The sequence below is a fragment of the Trachemys scripta genome, unplaced genomic scaffold (genome assembly GCF_013100865.1).
Source record: "Trachemys scripta elegans isolate TJP31775 unplaced genomic scaffold, CAS_Tse_1.0 scaffold_60, whole genome shotgun sequence".
NCBI lineage: Eukaryota > Metazoa > Chordata > Testudines > Emydidae > Trachemys > Trachemys scripta.
The window spans coordinates 5,616-28,782 of record NW_023260546.1 but is presented as its reverse complement, the minus strand read 5'-3'; the positions used below and the strand labels follow the sequence as shown (position 1 = coordinate 28,782).

The following is a 23,167-nucleotide window of genomic DNA, read 5'->3' as shown; positions in this document are numbered from 1 at the left end:
ACAGCCCAAGAAGTCCGAAGAAGTGGGCTGTAGTCCACGAAAGCTTATGCTCTAATAAATTTGTTAGTCTCTAAGGTGCCACAAGTACTCCTGTTCTTCTTTTTGCGGATACAGACTAACACGGCTGCTACTCTGATCCCTTAACACATTCATACAGAGGTTTAGCCCACAGTCCAAACTCTGGGATCCACATTCTGCAAAAACCTGCCATGCCCAAAAAATGCTCTAAGACGTTTACGGTTACTAGGGATAGGAACTTGGCAGATAGCCTCTTAAATGACAGAAAGGAGGCTTTCTCACCGTCTGATGTGAAATCCCAGATACCGAACTTCAGGGAGTGCAATTTGAGCTTTGCTTCGAGCTACCCTGTATCCTCGAAGTCCAACCAAGTTCAGGAGACTCACAGTAGTTTTAAGACAAGGGATTAGACCCACAGCAGCAATTAGCAAATCATCTACATATTGCAGAAGGAGGGCTTTGTCCTCATTATCCCACTCCTCCAAATCTCTGGCCAGAGCCTGTCCAAACAGAGTGGGGGAATTTTTAAATCCCTGGGCCAATACTGTCCAGCAAAGCTGCTTTTTAACCCTTCTGTTGTCCTCATTATGCCTTGCAGTATTTTGCAGATCTCACAGTTGCTTGGGCACATTCAGGCCCCCCTTTCTCTTGGCTGTCAGCCAAGTCTTGGCTGTGAACAATGTCCTTGGATAGGGCCAGGATGACTGAGCTTGCTAGCTATATTTTCCCGTTAACTCGTTCTGTTCTTTTTCCTTCTCTCTTTCTCGGCTTCTTCTAACTTACAAAGGAACCTTCCACTCTTCACTCATACACCTTTTCTCCAACCATTAACACATACACACTGCCACTATACACTTTTCCAGTAACATAACGTCTGTACAGAGATTTGAAGCAACAAACCAGGACGAGCACACTCACTTCTGAGGATTCCAATTGGTACAACCTCTGGTGTCCAATAGCTTTCCTTTTCAAACCTTAAATGCCTTCTCTGTGCTTCCTCCTTAGCCTTAGCTATAACCTGATTCCGCTCCACTTCCGACAACAAGGTTCTCATAAGTATATTGCAATCATCCCAGTCAGGCTTATGGCTAGCCAGACACCAAAGATTGAAATAAACCTGCTTGGCTTCGTCGAGAACTCCCCTGCCTCTGCCTTAAAAGCAGCTAGGTATTTATCACTACCCATTGAGCCCAATGATCTAGCCAGCTTTCTAGCCACCTTATAGTCCACCTTATAGTATACGTCTTTAACTTGCTCGCAAGAATACTGTGGGTGACCGTATCAAAAGCTTTGCTAAAGTCAAGGAATAACACATCCACTGCTTTCCCATCATCCACACACCCAGTTATCTCCTCATAGAAGGCAATTAGGTTAGTCAGGCATGACTTGCCCTTGGTGAATCCATGCTGACTGTTCCTGATCACTTTCCTCTCCTCTAAGTGCTTCAAAATTGATTCCTTGAGGACCTGCTCCATGATTTTTCCAGGGACTGAGGTGAGGCTGACTGGCCTGTAGTTCCCTGGATCCTTCTTCTTTCCTTTTTTAAAGATGGGCACTACGTTAGCCTTTTTCCAGTCATCCGGGACCTCCCCGGATCACCATGAGGTTTCAAAGATAATGGCCAATGGCTCTGCAATCACATCAGCCAACTCCTTTAGCACCCTCGGATGTAGCGCATCCGGCCCCATGGACTTGTGCTCATCCAGCTTTTCTAAATAGTCCCAAACCGCTTCTTTCTCCACCGAGAGCTGGTCACCTCCTCCCCATGCTGTACTGCTCAGTGCAGTAGTCTGGGAGCTGACCTTGTTTGTGAAGACAGAGGCAAAAAAAGCTTTGAGTACATTAGCTTTTTCCACATCCTCTGTCACTAGGTTGCCTTCCCCACACTTTCCCTGACCTTCTTCCTGTTGCTAACATACCTGTAGAAACCCTTCTTGTTACTCTTAACATTCCTTGCTAGCTGCAACTCCAAGTGTGATTTGGCCTTCCTGATTTCACTCCTGCATGCCTGAGCAATATTTGTATACTCCTCCCTGGTCATTTGTACAATCTTCCACTTCTTGTAAGCTTCTTTTTTGTGTTTAAGATCAGCAAGGATTTCACTGTTTAGCCAAGCTGGTCGCCTGCCATATTTACTATTCTTTCTACACATCGGGATGGTTTGTTCCTGCAACCTCAATAAGGATTCTTTAAAATACAGCCAGCTCTCCTGGACTCCTTTCCCCCTCATGTTATTCTCCCAGGGGATCCTGCCCATCAGTTCCCTCAGGGAGTCAAAGTCTGCTTTTCTGAAGTCCAGGATCCATATACTGCTGTTCTCCTTTCTTCCTTGTGTCAGGATCCTGAACTCGACCATCTCATGGTGACTGCCTCCCAGATTCCCATCCACTTTTGCTTCCCTTACTAATTCTTCTCTGTTTGTGAGCAGCAGGTCAAGAAGAGCTCTCTCCAGCACTTGCACCAGGAAATTGTCCCCTACACTTTCCAAAAACTTCCTGGCTTGTCTGTGCACTGTTATATTGCTCTCCCAGCAGATATTGGGGTGATTGAAGTCCCCCATGAGAACCAGGGCCTGCGATCTAGTAACTTTCGTTAGTTGCCTGAAGAAAACCTTGTCCACCTCATCCCCCTGGTCTGGTGGTCTATAGCAGACTCCCACTATGACATCATCCTTGTTGCTCACACTTCTAAACTTAATCCAGAGACTCTCAGGTTTTTCTGCAGTTTCATACTGGAACTCTGAGCAGTCATACTCCTCTCTTACATACAATGCAACTCCCCAACCTTTTCTGCCCTGCCTGTCCTTCCTGAACAGTTTATATCCATCCATGACAGTACTCCAGTCCTGTGAGTTATCCCACCAAGTCTCTGTTATTCCAATCACATCATAGTTCCTTGACAGTGCCAGGACTTCCAGTTCTCCCTGCTTCTTTTCCAGGCTTCTTGCATTTGTGTAAAGGCACTTAAGATAACTCGCTGATTGCCCCGCTTTCTCAGTGTGAGGCAGGAGTCCTCCCCTCTTGTGCTCTCCTGCTCGTGCTTCTTCCCCGTATCCCATTTCCCCACTTACCTCAGGGCTTTGGTCTCCTTCCCCCAGTGAACCTAGTTTAAAGCCCTCCTCACTAGGCTAGCCAGCCTGCTTGTGAAGATGCTCTTCCCTCTCTTTGTTAGGTGGAGCCTGTCTCTTCCTAGGAATCCTTCTTCTTGGAACACCATCCCATGGTTGAAGAATCCAAAGTCTTCTCTCTGACACCACCTGCATAGCCATTTGTTGACTTCCACAATTCAACGGTCTCTACCCGGGCCTTTTCCTTCCACAGGGAGGATGGACGAGAACACCACTTGCGCCTCAAACTCCTTTATCCTTCTTTCCAGAGCCACATAGTCTGCAGTGATCTGCTCAAGGTCATTCTTGGCAGTATCGTTGGTGCCCACGTGAAGAAGCAGGAAGGGATAGCGATCCGAGGGCTTGATGAGTCTCAGCAGTCTCTCCGTCACATCATGAATCCTAGCTCCTGGCAAGCAGCAGACTTCTCGGTTTTCCCGGTCGGGATGGCAGATAGATGACTCAGTCCCCCTGAGGAGGGAGTCCCCAACAACCATTACCCGCCTCCTTCTCTTGGGAGCGGTGGTCGTGGAACCCCCAGCCCTAGGACAGTGCATCTCTGTTGATGTGAATCTTTCTCTCCGGGATCCCCCCCCACTTCTCCTTCGTCGTTGAGCATCATCCGGAGAAGCTCAGGAGGTGGGATTTTGAGACACATCAAGGTGACCTAGGAGCACAACCCCCCATTGCCCATTCATGGGACTGGTGCTTGGCCCTTTGCTGTGAGCAGGATTTGAACCTGTGCAGGCAAGCCTCATGGGATTGGGGGAATCAGAGTCAGGCTGGGGCAGAATGTGCTGTTTGACCCCCCCACCCCCGGACAGGTTTGTGCTTTGGTGACCCTGTGATTCCATTCCCAGATCACAGAACCCCAAACCCCATAAAGGAGAGATTTACAGATTAACGGGGTGAGGACTTGCGCTGAGCGAAGGCTGTTATGATGACAGAAAAAGCTGTGGTGGGGTTTGAAGGACAAATCCCCAGCCAGAGCCCTTGCTGGAGTTTGGGTGATCTCTGGTTCTTTCCTTGTTTTTAATGGCTTCTGGACAATGCTTTCCCCTGAAGAATAAACGTGCTTGCACCAAAGAGCAGGGTGGGTATAACTGTTGGCAGTGACACTGCTCTTAGTCACTGCAGAGACAGCAAAGGGCAGGCACTGGCCGTTTAGGACTTGCTGAGGGATATTACATTGCAAACAGGGTTGGTGTAGCCTGGAAATACGCTGTTCAGGAAAGGGAGAGAGACGTCTCCACCCAAGATGGCTGGGAAGCCTAAGGGTGGGTGTCACTGGGTGACCACGGAGGGGGAATCCAGGTGCAGTTGCCCTGAATGGCGACAATGAGGTTACAGCGGGACCCTGCAGCCAGCACAGCCAGCTCCAACCACCCGCTGGCCAGAACTGCCACGCAGTGTTTTTAACACAATATGGAAACCTCCTGCAGCTGAGGAAGGAAGGGAGCTGGAGACATGGGTAAAGGGTTTCCCCTCCCTCCAGGGGCAGGAGAGGGAGAGCGGTCATCTGCTGGGGAGTCAGGGCCCCCCCCCAATAATGTGACCGTGGGGGTCTGTGACAGAGTGTACACACCCCACACTGCGGGCAAAGGAATTCCCGCACCTCTGACCGTACTGGGCATGCTCCAAGTGCTGTGCTAGTATAAAAAGGGAGCAGCCTGGCTCAGTCTGGTCTGACCGCTGGAGGGGAAGGACCTTTGGGGGAAAAGCTCCAGCTGAGGTGTCGTCTAGCTGGAGATCCTGAGATCCAGACTGGAGCTCTGTTGCCATCAGGGTCCCAGGGAGTTACCTGGATGCCTCATGGACTGCAGCTTCAGGAAGCTCAGTGGAGGTGACGCTAGGTGGGTGAGCGAGTGGTATCTCCCACCGTGTGAGGTCAGCATGTTTTGGTGGGATTCCCCGCTCCCCAATGGCAGACCACTCCATCACTGTTAGAGCCCTTGATCAGGGCCTGGTGGAGTCGGGTGGGCCCAGGCCCCCATACCTCGGCCACTGCCCCCCCCCCCAGTGATGGCCCCGGAGTATTGGCTGCTAGGCTGCGCTGCCCTGTATCTGAAGGCTGCTACATGGACTCTGTCGCTAGGCCGCGCTGTCCTGAATGCAAGGACCACAGTACTGACTCTGGCCTCTAGACTGCGCTGCCCTGTACCTGAGGGCTGCCATGCGACCCTGACCCCTGAATCTCATTGTGGCGAGACCCAGTAGAATTTGGTAGGCTGTAACTGCGGTAACAGCACGCTCCCTGCCCACCGCGACAGGTCGGGGTGCACACACACTGCACCAGGGACAGTCTGCCCCTCCCAGCAGAGACAATTTGTACCTGCTGATACTGAAGGGGCACAATGTAAAAGGGGTGGGGAACATGAGCTCCCCACGTGTCACCTCTGGGAGGAACCTTCCAGCCCCATGGCAGGCAGGCCAGGGCAGCCCATCTCGCCAGCTCCTGGTGGGCTGGGGCCACAGGAGTGGGGATCACAGGGCTCTGGGCCAGCCCTGGCCCAGGGAGACTCTCAGCATCAGTGTCCCCCTGAAGCTCCTGTGCCCTCACGGGCACCTCAGCAGGGAGAGGGGCATGGGAAATGCCCCTAACTTGGGCTGAGCAGAAGGACCCTGGGCACCGATGTGGAGTGGAGGGGGTGGGATGGAGCCACTTCTGCCACTGGCTGAGATACCCCCTTCCACCAACCCCTCATCAGGCAGACAGACACATTGCCCCTGGCCCACCCCCACTACTCCTGAAAGCCTGCGCTGGGGAGCTCATTTTCCCTTGTGAGAGCCCCCTAGGATGTAGCAAGAGCTGAGAAGGGTGTGCCCCCCCTCCCAGCTGGACCCATATGAGAACCTAAGAGTTAATATTGAGGGAGTTAATAAGGCTCCGAGTAGGGCCGGCTGATCTCTACGGTTCTGGCCCATGTAGCTTATTGGAAGAAATGACTCAATAGCCCTTCTATACATTTCATTAAAATGAACAAACAAATAAAATGAATACCACATCTAACTAAACCTAAACTATTAGTAACACCACCCAGCTAGCTCTGGGGCACACAGTACAATGAGCTCGTTCAGGTCAGATCAGGAAATCACTCGGTTAACAATTATCTTGCTTTGGAATCAAATCATCAGAATTATACAGCAGAAAATCAGCCCTTATAAATCCTGAAACAGGAACCGAGGAAGCAGCTGTCCCTTTAGTTATTAATCCCAGTCAGAGAACTTCACCCAGGCCGTGTGATCCACACTCAGCCGCTTGAATATATTAACACTAACACCAATTTATTGTTCGTATTTAAGCCACAACTTCAGAGCTCCCGCCTTAGATCTCACCAGTGTATGGCTAACCTTCTCCCAGTGGCTTCCACAGATAAAAACCTTAATACGCAGATTTTTAATGGTATGTATCCGACAGCTCAGGTTCTTTGACCTCTTTCACAGAACGAGGAGCACATGTTCAATCACTTTGTAGGGCAGCATTTTAGGGTTATTTATACTTGAGAATTATTCGTTTTAGCTCCTTCGTTGTGTGGATGTGACAGGTTTCATGCACATGTGCACGCACTGAGCCCCACTGTACCACCGGAGTAGAATAGGAAGGCTGGGATGACTCCCAGTTGACAAAAACAAAGTCTGAAAAATAGAATAAGTACCAATCAGATATTGAAATTGACGTGTGATTCCAACGCTGCAGCTCTTTAGACTCCCATGGAGTAGGAGGTAGAGCTGCAGTCAAGGAGCCAGGCGATGGGGTCGCCGGCTCAGTACTCCACATTCGCAAGCTCTCAGGTACGAGGAGACAGGTCAAGGCTGGCACAGCCTGGTGCTGATGTTATAACTTCCTTCCCCAGAGGGGATCAGTCTGGGAGTCCTGGAATGTCCATCTTTCTTAGACAGGTTCCTGGTGCAAAAGGGCTTCCACCTTTACCTTGGTCTTCATGGTTGAGGATTCCAGCTCACCCCACATGGCAGTCACTTGCCTGAAGTCTACAGGCAAACAAGGAGTGAAGGACGCCTTGGTCACAGACACCGTAGCCTGATCCATTTCATGTGAGGCAGACTTCGGGCTATCGTCAGTTTGGAAGAGTCCCACTTCACCCAGCAGTTTTCTTAAACTATCGATTGCTGCGAACCACATGCACTGTGGAGGTTTGAAGCCCAAAGATCTCCAAAATAAAAGAAATCCAAGGACCATTGTGGGGAGGTTTCCATACCTGGCTTGAGGGTTAAAAGGCTGAACTGTGACCATGAGCTTCCTCAAAAAAGGAAAAGGGGTTTCAGCTCCCATACAAAATAACAGAAAAACTACCTATTAGCTCACACATCCATTGCCATTCATAAAAAGAACCATGGGCTTCTCCTGACAGACATTGTACATCTTCGCTTTGCAGAGAAGAGGGGAACTCAGTGATCCATTCAGTCTAATGGGGTACAAGGTTACACAGCTTGTCTCCTTAAGTAATTTTACTTTAGAGCTTGTCAAAACAAATTCCATTTGAAATAACGGACGTCTGGGTCTGTGTTCTCCTGTACACTATTTCTCTCACACTTTTTCCCACCTCAGCATTGGAGTTATGGTGTACTTCAGAATCTATTTGTCAAAAAAAAAAATCACCAGATTCTTTTTTTGGGGGGGGCTGTATTGTTAGAGACATACTTGCTGACAGATAATATGAAATAAATTACCAAAATAATTGAAGCTAGCATGATTACATTGTGTTATTTTGACAAATAAAATATGCCGAATTTTAAAATATTGTGTGCAGAATTTTTAATTTTTGGTGCAGAATTCCCCCAGGAGTAAAACACGCCTGCAGCAGAATCCTTGTAAGTCACCAAAGGAGCAGAATATATTAAAAATTAGATAGTGTGCAGCTACTGATTTCATTGTAGTGAATAGTTAGTTGCAGCATCTACCAAACGCAAGTTGACCAAAAATGCCACTTCTGGTTTCTCCACATCAACACAGACAGGGACAGCGTTTCCCAAATCATAGGCCACACGCACCCAGTTACTTCAGTTAGTTGCACAATTTGGGGTGTGCTGTTCACTATTTCAGAGCGGAGCCCTAAACCCACTACTGTTTCCTTGGTAGCATGCCCGATGGCCCGGAGTATCCTCTCCTGGTGAGTGAACTGCACTTGAGCTTCTTCCGTGTCATCATGCAGCGGTGTGGGAAAGACAAAAATAAAATAAGACAGTACTTGTTTAGCAAACAGTCATTTGTCCCAAAGTCCCTGATAAATCTGAGCTACATCCAGGAAAACAAAACTAATATTCAGTTGTGACCAAATAGCCTCCAGGAGAGAGGGAAAAACCCGCAACACAGAGCGGTATAAGTCACTTTCTTGTTCATACAAAATGAAATTCCAGAGCAGGTTACATTTGATTACTCAGAAATCAAGAGGGCAGATTCCCCCGTTGCCTTCTCCTCTGATCCATTCAAACCTTCTTCACTCCACAGCACTTCATTATTATGGAGTCGTGTTATTTAGAAAAAAACCAGGGCTGGCTCTAGGTTTTTTGCCGCCCCAAGCAAAAAAAATTTTGGCTGCCCCCCACCCCAGCCCTGGGCTCCCCCACCCTGCACCCCCTTGCTGCCCCAGCCCTGGGCTCTCCCCCCACCAACACCAGTGCCCTCCCCCCACCCCCCTGCCACCCCAGCCCTGGGCTCTCCCCCCCAACCTGCACCCTCCTGCTGTCCCAGCCCTGGGTCACTGGTAACTTGCTCCCAGGGCGGGTCATTCAGCAGGAATTTTGGATGTGCACAGAACACAGACAGGATTGGTTCTCATATGGTTACAGAACTGCAGTAAAGTGGAACAATTTTCAGCTTGTGTGATTGGAGGATATCTGGATGCATATTATAAGACAGTCCTACATAAATGAGGAAAATTAGAGGTGCCTTTATTATTCTTTTGTTCCACTCTTTGTTTCTATGGGGAATTTGCCAATGCAATATTACTGTCTTCCTTTTAAACAAATAAAAATAAAAAGGTAATGGCAGTTGAAAATAGCAATTCCAGTCCTAAAAATCACTAGGAAGCATTTCTTGCTCAATTTTATCCTACTTTTTCTACAGCAAGTTACAGTGGATCAGTATATTTGATTTGGGAGAAATGAAGTAACAGCTGCCCAAATTGAGCTTGAGCACTCCTGAATTTTGAGGGCTAGATTCCCTTTCTGAATATTAGCTAAATCTGGAAAGAAAAAGTCAATTGCTGCTTCCATGGCTCGGAAGTGGAAATCCTCCCATGTGCCTGGTACTGTATCTAAAGCTGCCCAAGTCCTCTAGCAGAGCCTCCCCTCCCTTACTTTTCATTTTAAATTCTAGTGGGATCCACGTACCTCCCTTGCTAGGCTTCAGATAGAGAGATGCACTGTCCATTTAGTCCAGCCAATTCCTTCTTTGCGGGCTGCAAGGTGAGGTCACACCAGTATCCCTAAGCCAGTCTGGGGAAGTCTTCTGAAGGGGATATCTGGGGCAAAGCCTTCTACTCCTTGGGCTGGGCACACTTGTCCCCCACTCACAGTGCCACCCCGTTCTAGCAGCCAGCTCTCCATTCACAGCAAGCTGCAGCATGGCTCAGCTACCTCACTCCCTCCCCCTCCCTTTCCTGTTGATAGCTGCCAAGGGAATGCTGGGAAATGTAGTTCTTTCCCTGCTCCAGGGCTGGCTCTATAGGCAGGGAGCTAGGCAAGGAACTACAGCTCCCAGGGTCCTGTGGGTTCTCCGCTTCTGCAGTGTTGCAAGAAGGGAGGAAGTGAGTTTAAAAAAAAAAAAAAAAAAAAAGGATGGCCGGAATGCCGCTCCCTGCAAATGTGCCGCCCCAAGCACCTGCTTGTTTTGCTGGTACATAGAGCTGGCCCTGAAAAAAACAACATTGTAATAGGGAAAAACTGCCAACCTTCTCATCTGCAAACGAGCCAAGCTCAGCAGGGAAAAGACCAGAAGTGGTTCTGTCAATAGACAGGAACTGGGATTTAAACTGGGAATGATCACAGTTGGGATTCATTGGAATTCCCCAACCAGGTCTGGGACACCTTCATCTCCAGCCCTAACGAGTTGGATTTAGGATCAAATTGCTATTATGATGTTTGGGAGGTGGAAGGGTAGAATACAGGTGGATAAACTCCACTGTGGCTCAGACAGACACCAGTGCTGCTGGAGTGAGCGGGCCTAGTGACGGTGATGGGGAAGGAGGGAATCACGCCGACTCACCCCATTTCCTTCTGGTGTAGCAGAGGCTGAAATGATACATTTGTCCCACTCCTTCTCCTCCTCTTGGTTATATTGAAATAGATTTTCAATAAGGAAAGTGGTAAAAAGAAAACAACCTGCTGCCCAGCACAACGTGGACTAGCGTGAGAACAACAGGGGATGAGACAATCTGTTGCCAAAAGGGGGAACTTGGTGACTAACAATCGCCCTGCTAGTGCAGTGACAGTACAAATGAGATGCTCAGGGCTCGTCCAGACCAGGAAAATTGTTGTTGATTAGGACAGGTCAAAGGGAAGGTGATAGCTAACCCCAACCCCTGTGCCTGGGCTATGTCAGCACTGCACATATAGTGGTGCGCTTACATTAGGCTGGAAAATCCTGGAGGAGACAAAGCCCAGATCAATTTTAGCTCAGTTTAACTACTTGAGTTCACCCCTATTTCCCCCACCTCGGGCTGATGGAAACTCCTGGCAGGAGGGACACACACTCCCAAGACTCACTGGAGAAGGGAGTTGGTAGAAAGGACCATGGGATTCACCCCAGAGAAGGCGACCTGCAAAAAGGCAAAAGTGGGCAACTCACATGAGGGAGCTGAGAGAACAGGGTGACACAAACAGTGCAAACAAACCAAAAGGTCACTGTGTGGGAATTAGCAAATGTGTTTTAAAAATGATCTTTTCTCTGCCCTACACAAAGTTTTGATGCTGTCTCTCTCTCCAGTGGAGACTCTGATGTCTATTCAGGTGTGAGCTGCGGATGAAACTTTTCCTGCACACTGAGCATCGATAGGGTCTCTCTCCCGTGTGAATTCTCTGATGTATTATAAGGGCTGAGCTCACACTGAAGCCTTTCCCGCACTCACAACACTGATAAGGTGTCTCTCCTGTGTGGCTTGTCTGATGTGCTCTAAGGTTTGATTTCTGACTGAACTGTTTCCCGCACTCAGAGCACTCATAGGGACGCTCTCCCGTGTGGACCCTCTGATGTCTATTAAGGTCTGACTTGACAGTGAATTTTTTCCCGCATTCACGGCATTCATAGGGTCTCTCTCCTGTGTGGATCCTCTGATGCGTAATAAGGGCTGAGCTCTGCGTGAAAGTTTTCCCGCACTCAGAGCATTTATAGGGGATCTTTCCCGTGTGGATTCTCTGATGTCCAATAAGATCTGACTTGACAGTGAAGCTTTTCCCGCACTCACAACATTTATACGGTCGCTCCCCTGTGTGGATCCTCTGATGTCTAATAAGGGCCGAGCTCTGAGTGAAGCTTTTCCCGCACTCGCAGCATTCATGGGGCCTCTCTCCTGTGTGGATCCTCTGATGATTAATTAGGTCTGAGTTGACAGTGAAGCTTTTCCCGCACTTGCAGCACTCATAGGGCCTCTCTCCTGTGTGGATCCTCTGATGTATAATAAGCCCTGAGCTCCGAGTGAACTGTTTCCCGCACTCACAACATGTATAGGGTCGCTCTCCCGTGTGGGTCCTCTGGTGATTAATAAGGGCAGAGCTGTCAGTGAAGGTTTTCCCGCACTCACTGCACTCATAGGGTCGCTCTCCCGTGTGGATCCTCTGGTGTCTAATCAGAGCGGAGCTCAGAGTGAAGTGTTTCCCGCACTTGCCGCACTCATGGGGTCTCTCCCCTGAGTGGATCCTGTGATGCCGAACAAGGTGGGAGCTCTGGCTGAAGGTTTTCCCGCACACCCCGCATCCATAGGGCCTCTCTCCAGTGTGGATTCGCTCATGTTTCATAAGGTCTGAGTGGCTACTGAAGTCTTTCCCACATTCGGTGCATGTGTTTTTTCTCTCTCCTGTGGGCGTTCTCTGCTGGGCTGTGATTTCCTTGAGATCTGTGTGAGTCTCCTGACAATTAATGGATTTACCAAGTTTCTCACCTGGCTGGTTTCCCTGCTGCCTCTCTGGCCTGTGCTGGCAATCAGAGGCTTTTCCCTGCACATGACGCCTGGACACATTCCCTTGGGATCCTTGCGATAATCCCCCATGTGCTTCCACGTGCTCAGCATCTTCCTGCTGAGGATTCTGCTCCTCTTTCTCACTCATCATCCCAGCACCTGCTGAGACACAGGGAGAAATGTCAGAAACAGGGTGTGTGAAAGTAGAATGAATTATATTGTAAAAATATAATGGATTAAAGAAATACCGTATGTTCCTTTAAGCAGGAATAAGGAATATTGAAATATAGTTGTCAGGAAGAGAAACATTAAGGTATGTAAACAATGGGTCCACTTAAGCTAATGATGGGACATTAACAGGAGATCGGTAATAGTTAGTAAGGAAATAAGATATGTATATCTAGCCCCAGGTAAACTTATCAGTTCTGCTTCCTTTTGTTATCTTGTTAAGTTCCCTTTTATCTGTATAAATAAGATAATTTGAGTCTTGCATGGTGCTCATATTATCTGGGTGTATTAGCAGAGTGCTTTGCTAATAAACAGAGTGGTCTAATAAATTGTGAGTCCTGAATCTGACTTTGACAGGTGGAAAAGGGGAAAACAAACCAAAATTAGAGCTGGAGAGACAGAAAAAACCTAATAGCTGAATTCTGCAAAACTCCTCTCCTTAGGGGACAGAGGAGGGGAACAATTCTGCCTCCACATCCCATCAGGTAGGGAGCTGCTGCCAGGTGTCAGTGAGGATGGGTAGGAAGCCAGGAGCGATAGCTGCCCATAGAGTACAAGGCCTCCTGGGGATACTCCGAGAGCTCCCAAGGCCTTTTTAAGGAGTCCCAGCTCCTTCCTTCAGGCACGGAGAGTTTTTGAATTGGTTTAATGATCCCTCACCTGCACAGGCAGCTCTCAGGATATCTCCTTCCTCAGAGCCCTGGAGATCCAGGAGCCACGGCTCTGCCCCTCGTTCTAGCTGGGAGATCACATCAGGTTTGGGAACAGGAAACCCTGCTGAGGGGATAGAAAACAAGGGAGATCAGGGGAGTTCATGGGACATTTCTTACAAAGAAGTCTATTGGTTTAACCTCAGCCCATTTTAAAGCCGTCAAATCCCAGGGGCAGCTCCTCAGGTGCTCAAAGGTGCAGAACACTCTGTGTATGAGGGATTTAACTATCCCCATCTCTGCTGAGAACACACACAGCCAGACACTGCTCATAGAATCACAGAAGATTAGGGTTGGAAGAGATCTCAGGAGGTATCTAGTCCAACCCCCTGCTCAAAGAGGATCAACCCCAACTAAATCATCCCAGCCACGGCTTTGTCAAGCCAGGCCTTAAAAACCTCTAAGGAAGGAGATTCCACCACCTCCCTAGGGATCCCATGCCAGTGCTTCACCACCTTCCTAGTGAAATAGTGTTTCCAAATATCCAACTGTAGTGAGGCGGCCTGGCTCCCAGCCGCCCCGTGAGGGATGAGCCAGAACAGCCACCAGAGTGGGCAGAGTCACCGCCTGTCCCCGCCCCCCGGAAGTCAAGGGGCGGGACAGGAAGTATAAAGGCCCGGCCCCAGCACTCAGTTGCGGCCCGACTGTGGGAGAGGGCAGATGCTGGTGCCCGAGCTCCTGCTGCACCGCACGAGCCCGGTATCCTGAGGAGCGGACTGAACTTCCCCTCACTGAGGGTCCGGAGGAACCATCCGACCTACCCAGCGCTCGCTGCCCTGAGGAGCCCATAATCTGGGACACGGCGGACGAAGCTCAGGACGCACAGGTACCCATGGAGGAGGAGATGGGAAGTGGCCCAGGGATGGCCGACCCCGAACCCATGTCAGTGTGTTGCGGTCAGGATCCCCACTGACCCAGCAGCAGACGGACTGCTGCTGATAGGGCCCCGGGCTGGAACACAGTGGAGTGGGTGGGCCTGTGTTCCCCCCTGCCACCCCACGCCGGGTGGCAGTCTCTCCTCCTCCCTGCCTGAGGGCCTGAGCCCCTGAACTTACTGTTTGTTTGCTCACTCCCTGCCTGAGGGCCTGAGCCCTGTACTACGGTTGGCTGCCCGCCCGACCTAGGCCTGGGCACACAAGACTGAACTGCTCCCCGCCTCGGGTAGTGAGGCAGCCTGGCTCCCAGCCGCCCCCGTGAGGGACCAGCCCCTCCCCAGGACGTCTACACGTGGTGCCTTCTCTGAGGAGTTCCGCCCAGGATGTGGGCGCGAACTCTCGACCCCGGGGAGAGAGGAGCCGGGGGAGAAAGATCCCCGTCCCGAGAGATGGATCTGTCCCAGCTCTTGGCCCTGGTGACGGAAACCCAGGAGCGGCAGCAGGCGGCCCAGTTGCAACAGCAAAAGGAACAGCAGGCCGCACAGCTGCAGCAGCAGCTCGTGGAGCAGTTGGGAACCCAGCAGAACCAGCTCATTCAAGACCTAGTCACCCAGCACCAGGACTTCCAGCAGCAATGTCTTCAGCAGCTCGCAGGGGCGCTGGCCCGACCTGGGGAAGCACAGCCGGGAGGCACAGCTGGGACCACATGACCCAGCCCCCCAATCCGGCTAACGAAGATGGTACCCGACGACGACCCTGAAGCCTTTCTTGTCACCTTCGAGCGGGTGGCAGTCGTCGCCGGCTGGGCCCTGAAGCAGTGGGCTTCCATCTTGGCCCTGTACTTGACTGGGACTGAGCAGACAGTCTATCGAGGGCTGTCAGTGGAGGCAGCCCAAGATTACAGCCAAGTAAAGACTGCCATTCTGGACGCCCTGGATGTGAGTCCCGAAAGTTTCCGCCAGCGGTTTAGGAGTCTGACCTACCCCACCGGGACCCAGCCTCGGCGGGTGGCCGAGGAACTCCGGGAGACTTGCAAGCGGTGGTTGCAGCCCGAGCGCCGAACGTCGGAAGAGCTACTGGAGCAGGTGGTGCTCGAGCAGTTCACCCAGGTTCTTCCACCACAGGGACGGGCCTGGGTCCTCCGCCACAGCGCCACCGGAGTCCGCCTAGAAACCACCCTGGGACTCGGCTACAGATGGAATGGGCAACCCGGGGGCCCTGTTTTTCCTGCGGGGAGTATGGCCATCTCCAGCGGGATTGCCCGGGACTGGATTGTACCTTTGGTCAGGTCTGTGCAGGGGAGGCTCGTGCCCGTCTTTCACAAGCGGCTAAGATCACCGTACCTGTGGTCATTGAGGGATACCCGACGGTGGCCCTCCTCAACTCGGGCTGCGGACAGACGCTAGTCCGCCGACACTTCGGTCCCCCAGCTGATGCCCGACTGGGGGAAATTCAGCTGCAGTGCATCCACGGAGACAGACGGCCCTACCGGAGTACCCGGGCCCAACTGATGATTGAGGGGGTCACTCGGTCAATGGTGGTGGGACTTGCCCCGCGACTGGCATACCCAGTGATCCTGGGTCGGGACTGGCCAGAGTTTCCAGCAATCCTCCGCCACCACGCAGGAGGCAACCCACGGGCCACGCCAGCCTTCGAAGGGGAAGTCCCCGAGAGCGAGGGAGAGACCCCCGAGACCACCCGCTCAACGGGAGAACCAGAGAACGCTCCCCCAGGGGCAGGGGAGGATCCCTCGCCCACCATGGACTTTTGCCGGGACCAACGGGCCGACCCCACATTTCAGCAGGTGTATGAACAACTGGCTATTGTGGACGGGACTGTCCTCGACCCTGGTCGAGCAGTCCAGTGGCCACACTTTGAGTTGAGGCAGGAGCGCCTATATCGCGTCGAACGGGACCCCCACACGGGGGAAACCCGGACCCAACTCCTCGTTCCCCGGTGTCATCGACGGGCCGTCATGAAGCTGGCCCACGACGTCCCCGCGGCTGGACGCCTCGGTCACGAGAAGACCCTGGCCCGGATCCTGGGGCGCTTCTTCTGGCCGGGGGTGTACCAGGAAGTAAAGAGGTACTGCAACTCCTGCCTCGACTGCCAGTTGGCCGCCCCGGCATGGACTCCCAAGGCCCCGTTGATCTCGATGCCTTTAATCGAGACCCCCTTCCAACGCATGGCCATGGACCTGGTGGGGCCCCTTCCCAAGAGCAATGCGGGATTTCAGTATATCCTGGTAATGTTGGACTACGCCACCCGGTTCCCCGAGGCAATTCCCCTCTGGAATATCACAGCCTGCGCCATCGCCAATGAACTGGTGAAGGTTTTTGCCCAAGTCAGCTTGCCCCGCGAGATCCTCACGGATCAGGGGACCAACTTTACTTCACGGCTGCTTCAGCAGGTGTGTGAACTTCTGGGGGGTCAAGCAATTGCGCACATCAGTCTATCACCCCCAGACTGACGGGTTGGTCGAAAGGTTCAACCGGACCCTAAAGGATATGCTCCGGAAGTTCCCCCAGGAGGACCTTCGTCGATGGGACCAGCTACTCCCACCCTTGCTCCTGGCGGTCCGAGAAGTTCCCCAGTCGTCGACCAAGTTCTCACCATTCGAGCTACTATATGGCCGTTGACCTCGGGGCCTATTGGACCTAATGAGGGAGACTTGGGAGCAAACCCCGTCACCAGCCCAGGGCCTCTTAAAGTACGTGGTCCAGCTTGAGGAGCGTCTTAAGCAGGCTGGGGCCCAGGCACGAGAAAATTTGAAAGCCGCCCAGGAGGCGCAAGCCCAGACTTATAACCAGGACGCCCAAACACGGGACTTTCAACCTGGAGACCGGGTGTTACTGCTACTCCCTTCCAGAGAGTCAAAAATCCTGGCCCGATGGCAAGGGCCATATGAAGTCGTCCAGAAGGTGGGCCCAGTTACATATGAGATTAACCAGCCCGACCGGAAGAAAAAGATACAGCGGTATCATGTCAACCTCCTCAAGCCCTGGCGGGAACGAGAAGGGCTGCTGATTAACCCCTACCCGACGGAACCAGAGCTAGGGCCCCAGATTACCCACACCGAGGGCCCTGAGGAACCCCAACTTGGGGAGACATTAACGGAGGACCAGCTCAAGCAGACTCGGTGCCTCCTGCGAGCCTTTTCACACACCTTCATGGCTCAACCGGGGTCCACCACCCTGATATACCATAAGATTCAGACTGAGCCGGGGGTGGTAATTCGGGGCGCGACCAGGCCCTTGCCATATCACTGGAAACAGATTGTGGATGAGGAGGTACGGGCGATGCTAGACTTGGGGGTGACTGAACCATCGCACAGCGAGTGGCGAAGCCCCGTCGTGCTGGTACCGAAGCCTGACGGTTCCCAATGATTTTGCATCGACTTCAGGCGCGTAAATGCCATCTCCAAGTTCGATGTGTATCCCATGCCCCGGATAGATGAGCTGTTGGCCCGGCTAGGAGAGGCCGGCTATATCACCACCCTCGACGTTAGCAAGGGGTACTGGCAGATCCCCCTGGAACCTGCTTCCAGGGAGAAGACCACGTTTGCCACCCCTATGGGCCTCTACCAGTTTACCCGAATGCCTTTCGGCCTCCACGGGGCTCCGGCCACGTTTCAGCACCTGATGGACCGCCTCCTCCAACCCCATCAAGATTACGCGGCGGCTTATTTGGATGACATAGTCATTTACAGTCCTCAGTGGGAGAACCATCTAGAACGGGTTGCAGCCGTCCTGAGGTCTCTGCGGGCGGCCGGGTTAACAGCCAACCCGAAGAAGTGCCGCATCGGCCGGCAAGAAACCACGTACCTGGGATATACTATCGGACATGGACAGGTAAAGCCACTGGTGGATAAGGTACAGGCCATTGCAACCTGCCCTCCGCCCGCCACGAAACGCCAGGTACACCAGTTTCTGGGGTTGGCAGGATATTATCGACGGTTCATCCCCCAATTCACGGTGATTGCCGCCCCCTTGACGGGGCTCTTGACCAAGGACAGTCCGCGGCAACTGATTTAGACCCGCGAGTGTGATGAGGCCTTCCAAACCCTCAAAACAAGCCTCTGCCAGGAGCCGGTCCTATATAGCCCCGATTTTAACCGGACCTTTGTCCTGCAAATGGACGCCTCCGATGTGGGACTCGGGGCGGTCCTCTCCCAAGAGGTAGACGACGAAGAGCATCCGGTCCTCTACATTAGTCGGAAGCTGTTCCCCCACGAGAAAAGCTATGCGGTGGTGGAGAAGGAAGCCCTTGCCGCGAAGTGGGCTTGTGATGCCCTGTGGTATTACCTCCTGGGCACCCCGTTCACCTTGGTCACTGACCACTCTGCCCTCCAGTGGTTGGCCCGCATAAAGGACCATAATATGCGGCTGCAGCGGTGGTATTTGGCGCTGCAGCCCTATGCCTTCACCGTTTGCCATCGGGCCAGGAAGGAACACGCAAATGCTGACTTTCTTTCCCGCCTGGGGGGCATGGAAGGGTCTGACCCCGTTACCCGGGAGCCAGCCTTGAGGGAGGGGCCGTGTAGTGAGGCGGCCTGGCTCCCAGCTACCCCGTGAGGGACGAGCCAGAACAGCCACCAGAGTGGGTGGAGTCACCGCCTGTCCCCGCCCCCCGGAAGTCAAGAGGCGGGACAGGAAGTATAAAGGCCCGGCCCCAGCACTCAGTTGCGGCCCGACTGCGGGAGAGGGCAGACGCTGGTGCCTGAGATCCTGCTGCACCGCTCCTGCCCCGAGCCTGGTGTCCTGAGGAGTGGACTGAACTTCCCCTCACCGAGGGTCCGGAGGAACCGCCCGACCTACCCAGCGCTCGCTGCCCTGAGGAGCCCATAATCTGGGACACAGCGGACGAAGCTCAGGACGCACAGGTACCCATGGAGGAGGAGATGGGAAGTGGCCCGGGGATGGCCGACCCCGAACCCATGTCAGTGTGTTGCGGTCAGGATCCCCACTGACCCAGCAGCAGACGGACTGCTGCTGATAGGGCCCCGGGCTGGAACACAGTGGAGTGGGTGGGCCTGTGTTTCCCCCTGCCACCCCACGCCGGGTGGCAGTCTCTCCTCCTCCCTGCCCGAGGGCCTGAGCCCCTGAACTTACTGTTTGTTTGCTCACTCCCTGCCCGAGGGACTGAGCCCCGAACTTACTGTTTGTTTGCTCACTCCCTGCCCGAGGGACTGAGCCCTGTACTACGGTTGGCTGCCCGCCCAACCTAGGCCTGGGCACGCAAGACTGAACTGCTCCCCGCCTCGGGTAGTGAGGCGGCCTGGCTCCCAGCCGCCCCCATGAGGGACCAGCCCCTACCCGGGACGTCTACACCAACCTACACCTCCCCCACTGCAACTTGCCCCTTGTTCTGTCATCTGCCATCACTGAGAATAGCCGAGCTCCATCCTCTTTGGAACCCCCCTTCAGGTAGCTGAAGGCTGCTATCCAATCCCCCCCTCACTCTTCTCTTCTGTAGACTAGATAACCCCAGTTCCCTTAGCCTCTCCTCATAAGTCATGTGCCCCAGCCCCCTGACCATTTTCGTTGCCCTCCGCTGGACTCTCTCCAATTTGTCCACATCCCTTCTGTAGAGGGGGGAACAAAACTGGACAATACTCCAGCTGTGGCCTCACTAGTGCTGAATAGAAGGGAATAATCACTTCCCTCGATCTGCTGGCAATGCTCCTACTAATGCAGCCCAATATGCCGTTGGCCTTCTTGGAAATGCGGCTCCTAAAACACAGTCATTAACTCCGTGTTCTAGGAAGTAAAGACTCCAGCCAGAGGGGAAGTCACCCTGGATCTGCTTCTTAATCAGAGAGAAACACTGAGACAATGGGAGAGGTGTAGGAAAGCCAGGACTGGTGAGCATGGGCTGGTGGGATTCAGCGCAGTAAGGAAAAGGAGGGACAGGGGTGTCACTGAATGTCGTATCTCAGGGCTTGTCTACACTTGGAGACACTGCGACTGTCCTGCTGTAGTGCATCAGTGTAGACACTCGCTACAGCAAGGAGAAAGGTTCTCCCATCAGCGTAGGTCATCCACCTCCGCGGGAGGCAGTACCTAGCTCGACGGAAGCATTATTTTCTGTTTAAAAGCCACCTATTCTAACTCCCCTAAATTCCACATGTTTATTTGGATTCTCTTGAAATTAGCAGGGCACATTTTTCATGGGCATTCAGGGAAGGGTTAGTGGGTCAAATATGGGGAGATTTGTTAAAGAAGTTCCTAAGATACAGCCCCCCCCGCTTTGGCAGCTTTTTACAAAATCATCTTCCTTTTGTCATATTTTCTTACACACAGCTGGGGCTGAAACTCCGGTTCTCATTGTCCCCGGACTGATCTCCATCACTTGGCATTTCTCTCAGGTAGTACGTAGCCCCCACTGCCTCTTTGGGGTGGGTCAAGAGGGTCTATGCTGCGGCCACTGAACCTAAACCACACCCATGAATTTGAGATGGAGCCTGACTGCTGATAGTTTCAGGCAACGTGTGTTGTGCCTTTTTCTTGCATTCTGCAGAAGTTCCTATTGGAAGTTTTCCCCTCTGATTACAAAATATGTGGGTTCAGAGACCTATTTTAAAGTGCTCTAAAGTCCACATACAGAGTCTTGCCCGGTCTGTACTTACAAGTTTTGCCAGCATAGCACTGGCACTTAGAGGTGTAAAAATCACACCGCTAACCATCACAGCTGTGCTAGGAAAAGCTGTAAGGTAGATACAGTTAGAGTGGCAAAAAATCCATTAAAAAATCAGGGTAAAATACCCATAAAGTACATTAAGGCAGAGTTAAGGTTGTGTTGCAGGTATGGCATCATTTTCTAGTTTTCAGAAGTTTAGGTTTTAGCTCCCATCCACATGCTGGGAGGACATGAGGCCGCACTGGGCAACCTTAACTCTGCCCTTCTCTAATCCTTGAGTTGGCACTAGCCACTGGAAACAGTTCAGTAAGGCTGGTGCAAAGGTTCACAAACTACAAAGGTCAGTGGCATCTTCTCCATCTCAGGAAGTCTTCAGGTCAAGACTGGATGTCTTTCCGGAAGATGATTTAGTCAAACACAAGGCAGTATCTAGATGAAATTCTGTAGCCTGTGTTATACAGCAGGCCAAATTAGATGAACGAATAGTCCTTTCTGGCCATAAAATCTATGAATCTACAATAGACACAAGGAAGGACTAAGAACATGCCATTGTTTGTGTTGTGTTCCACAGATTGGAACATCGGCATTTATCCACCTGTCCTCCAGCTGTGTACAGTGTGTCAGCTGTAATTGAAAGGAGGATGGATTAGCTGGAGCAGCTTGGCAGAGCTGAGACTGTGGGATGAAGAGAGGTACATGTGAACCCTGAGGGACCCAGCCTGCCTCATTCCCATGCTGCGTGTTGCAGGTTGTGTCAGCGAAGGTGCACAAGGGCGTGTTCTTGTCACAGAGATTGCCAGCAGCCTGGGGGCATAGGTGCTAGAGGACTCCAAGGTCGATCAATGGCAAAGTGAAGACAACGACTCCGAAGGAAACCTCACGGGGAGGAGAGGGGAGTGGGTAGCGAGGAGGTATGGCCTCCCTCAGAGTTAGACCCGGAGGGCCGTAACCCACCCCTTGGGCTTCAGAACCATGCCCATCCCACCGGACAGAAGCAGAAGTACAAAAGGCTGGCCCTTATTTGCGCTGGAGCTACCGAGGGAGCTGGACGCTTCCCCCCTGTTGCTGGGGCAGGACATTGAGGAGGAGCTCCCAGGACTGCCGCAGGATGCCTGGCCAGAGTTTGGTGCTGACAAACGCCTGGGGCTACCACTGATCACCCATCCCAGGGAGACAGAGGACACCTACAGCATGGAGGTACCAAATTCGGGGGCGGTAGGAAGTAGCCCAGGGAAACTAGGCGACCCTCTGGTTGGGCTTTGGCCTGATAGGTTAGCGTGTTGTGGGTGGATCCCCGCTTACCCAGTGGTGCAACACTCTGCCACTGTTAGGGCCCTGAGTTGGGACCCGGTAGAGCAGGGTGGGCCCGGGTCCCCCTAACCCCCCAACCCCTGGGGTGGCAGCCTCCCCACATTAGGCTAGAAGGCGTTGCCAGAGACCCTGACTACGTGCTGCCCTGTCCTGCCTGAGGGCAGGGGTTCATAGACTCACTATTGCTCAGCCAGGATCAAGTGGACTGAGCAATCTAAAGGCTGCTAATTCCCCACTAATTGATTGCAGTGCTAAGGGTTGGACAGCGAGGAAGCATGGCCTCCCCCAGGGCTAGACCCAGAGAGACTGCCACGCAGGCTTGCAGAGTGGTATTGCTTTGCAAGGCTGAGCTGGTGCGTGTACAGTAGACTCAGTGTTTGAGTGCCGGCCAGGGGTCGGAAGCTTCTGTTTGTTTGTTACACTGGACCTATATCCAAATTTGGCCTTTGCAAAGAGACTGTGTTAGATTTTGTGCTGTACTGCGCCTGTGCTCTGTTCCCAGAGTGTTCTGCAGCAGGGGAGGGTCTCTGGTAGTGTGTGTGTCACTGGCATGTTGGGGTGATGCTGAAACAGGGCAGAGCAGAGGTGGCATTGTGGGGTGTTGTGAATATTAACTCTTCCTTTCCCCTTGTAATAACCAAGGGGATGGGAATCCTTACCCAGCGAGGTCACATTCTCATAGTTCTCCTGCATGACATCTCTGTAGAGAGCTCTCTGAATCGGGTCCAGCAGAGCCCACTGTTCCCTGGTGAAATACACAGCCACCTCCTCGAAGGTCACCGGTCCCTGAAAGAGCAAGGGTCCAACACTCAATACCTGCTGCCCCACTCACAGCACCACTATTCGTGGGGGAGAGGAACATAAGAACGGTCATACTGGGTCAGACCAAAAGTCCATCTAGCCCAGTATCCTGTCTTCCGACAGTGGCCAGTGCCAGGTGCCCAGAGGGAATGAACAGAACAGGTAAACATCAAGTGATCTATCCCCTGTTGCTCATTCCCAGCTTCTGGCAAACAGAGACTAGGGACACCATTCCTGCCCATCCTTCCTAATAGCCATTGATGGACCAATCCTCCATGAACTCTCTTTTTTTTTTTAATCCTTGTTATAGTCTTGGCCTTCACAACATCTTCTGGCAAGGAGTTC

General features: G+C 52.4%; 1 protein-coding gene across 1 annotated transcript in view; it reads right to left on the bottom strand.

Annotated features, from left to right (window-relative positions):
• LOC117870606 (zinc finger protein 850-like) overlaps positions 1 to 22,834 on the bottom strand; it is a 31,202-nt gene extending 8,368 nt beyond the window's left edge. The window contains exons 1-3 of the mRNA XM_034757809.1: positions 22,681 to 22,834; positions 13,147 to 13,263; positions 11,040 to 12,420 (exon numbers count right to left, since the gene is read on the bottom strand). Of these exons, the coding sequence (XP_034613700.1) occupies positions 11,040 to 12,420; positions 13,147 to 13,263; positions 22,681 to 22,714 (1,532 nt within the window). The 5' untranslated portion in view covers positions 22,715 to 22,834. The remainder of the gene's footprint in view (positions 1 to 11,039; positions 12,421 to 13,146; positions 13,264 to 22,680) is intronic.
• Positions 22,835 to 23,167: the final 333 nt, after the last annotated feature.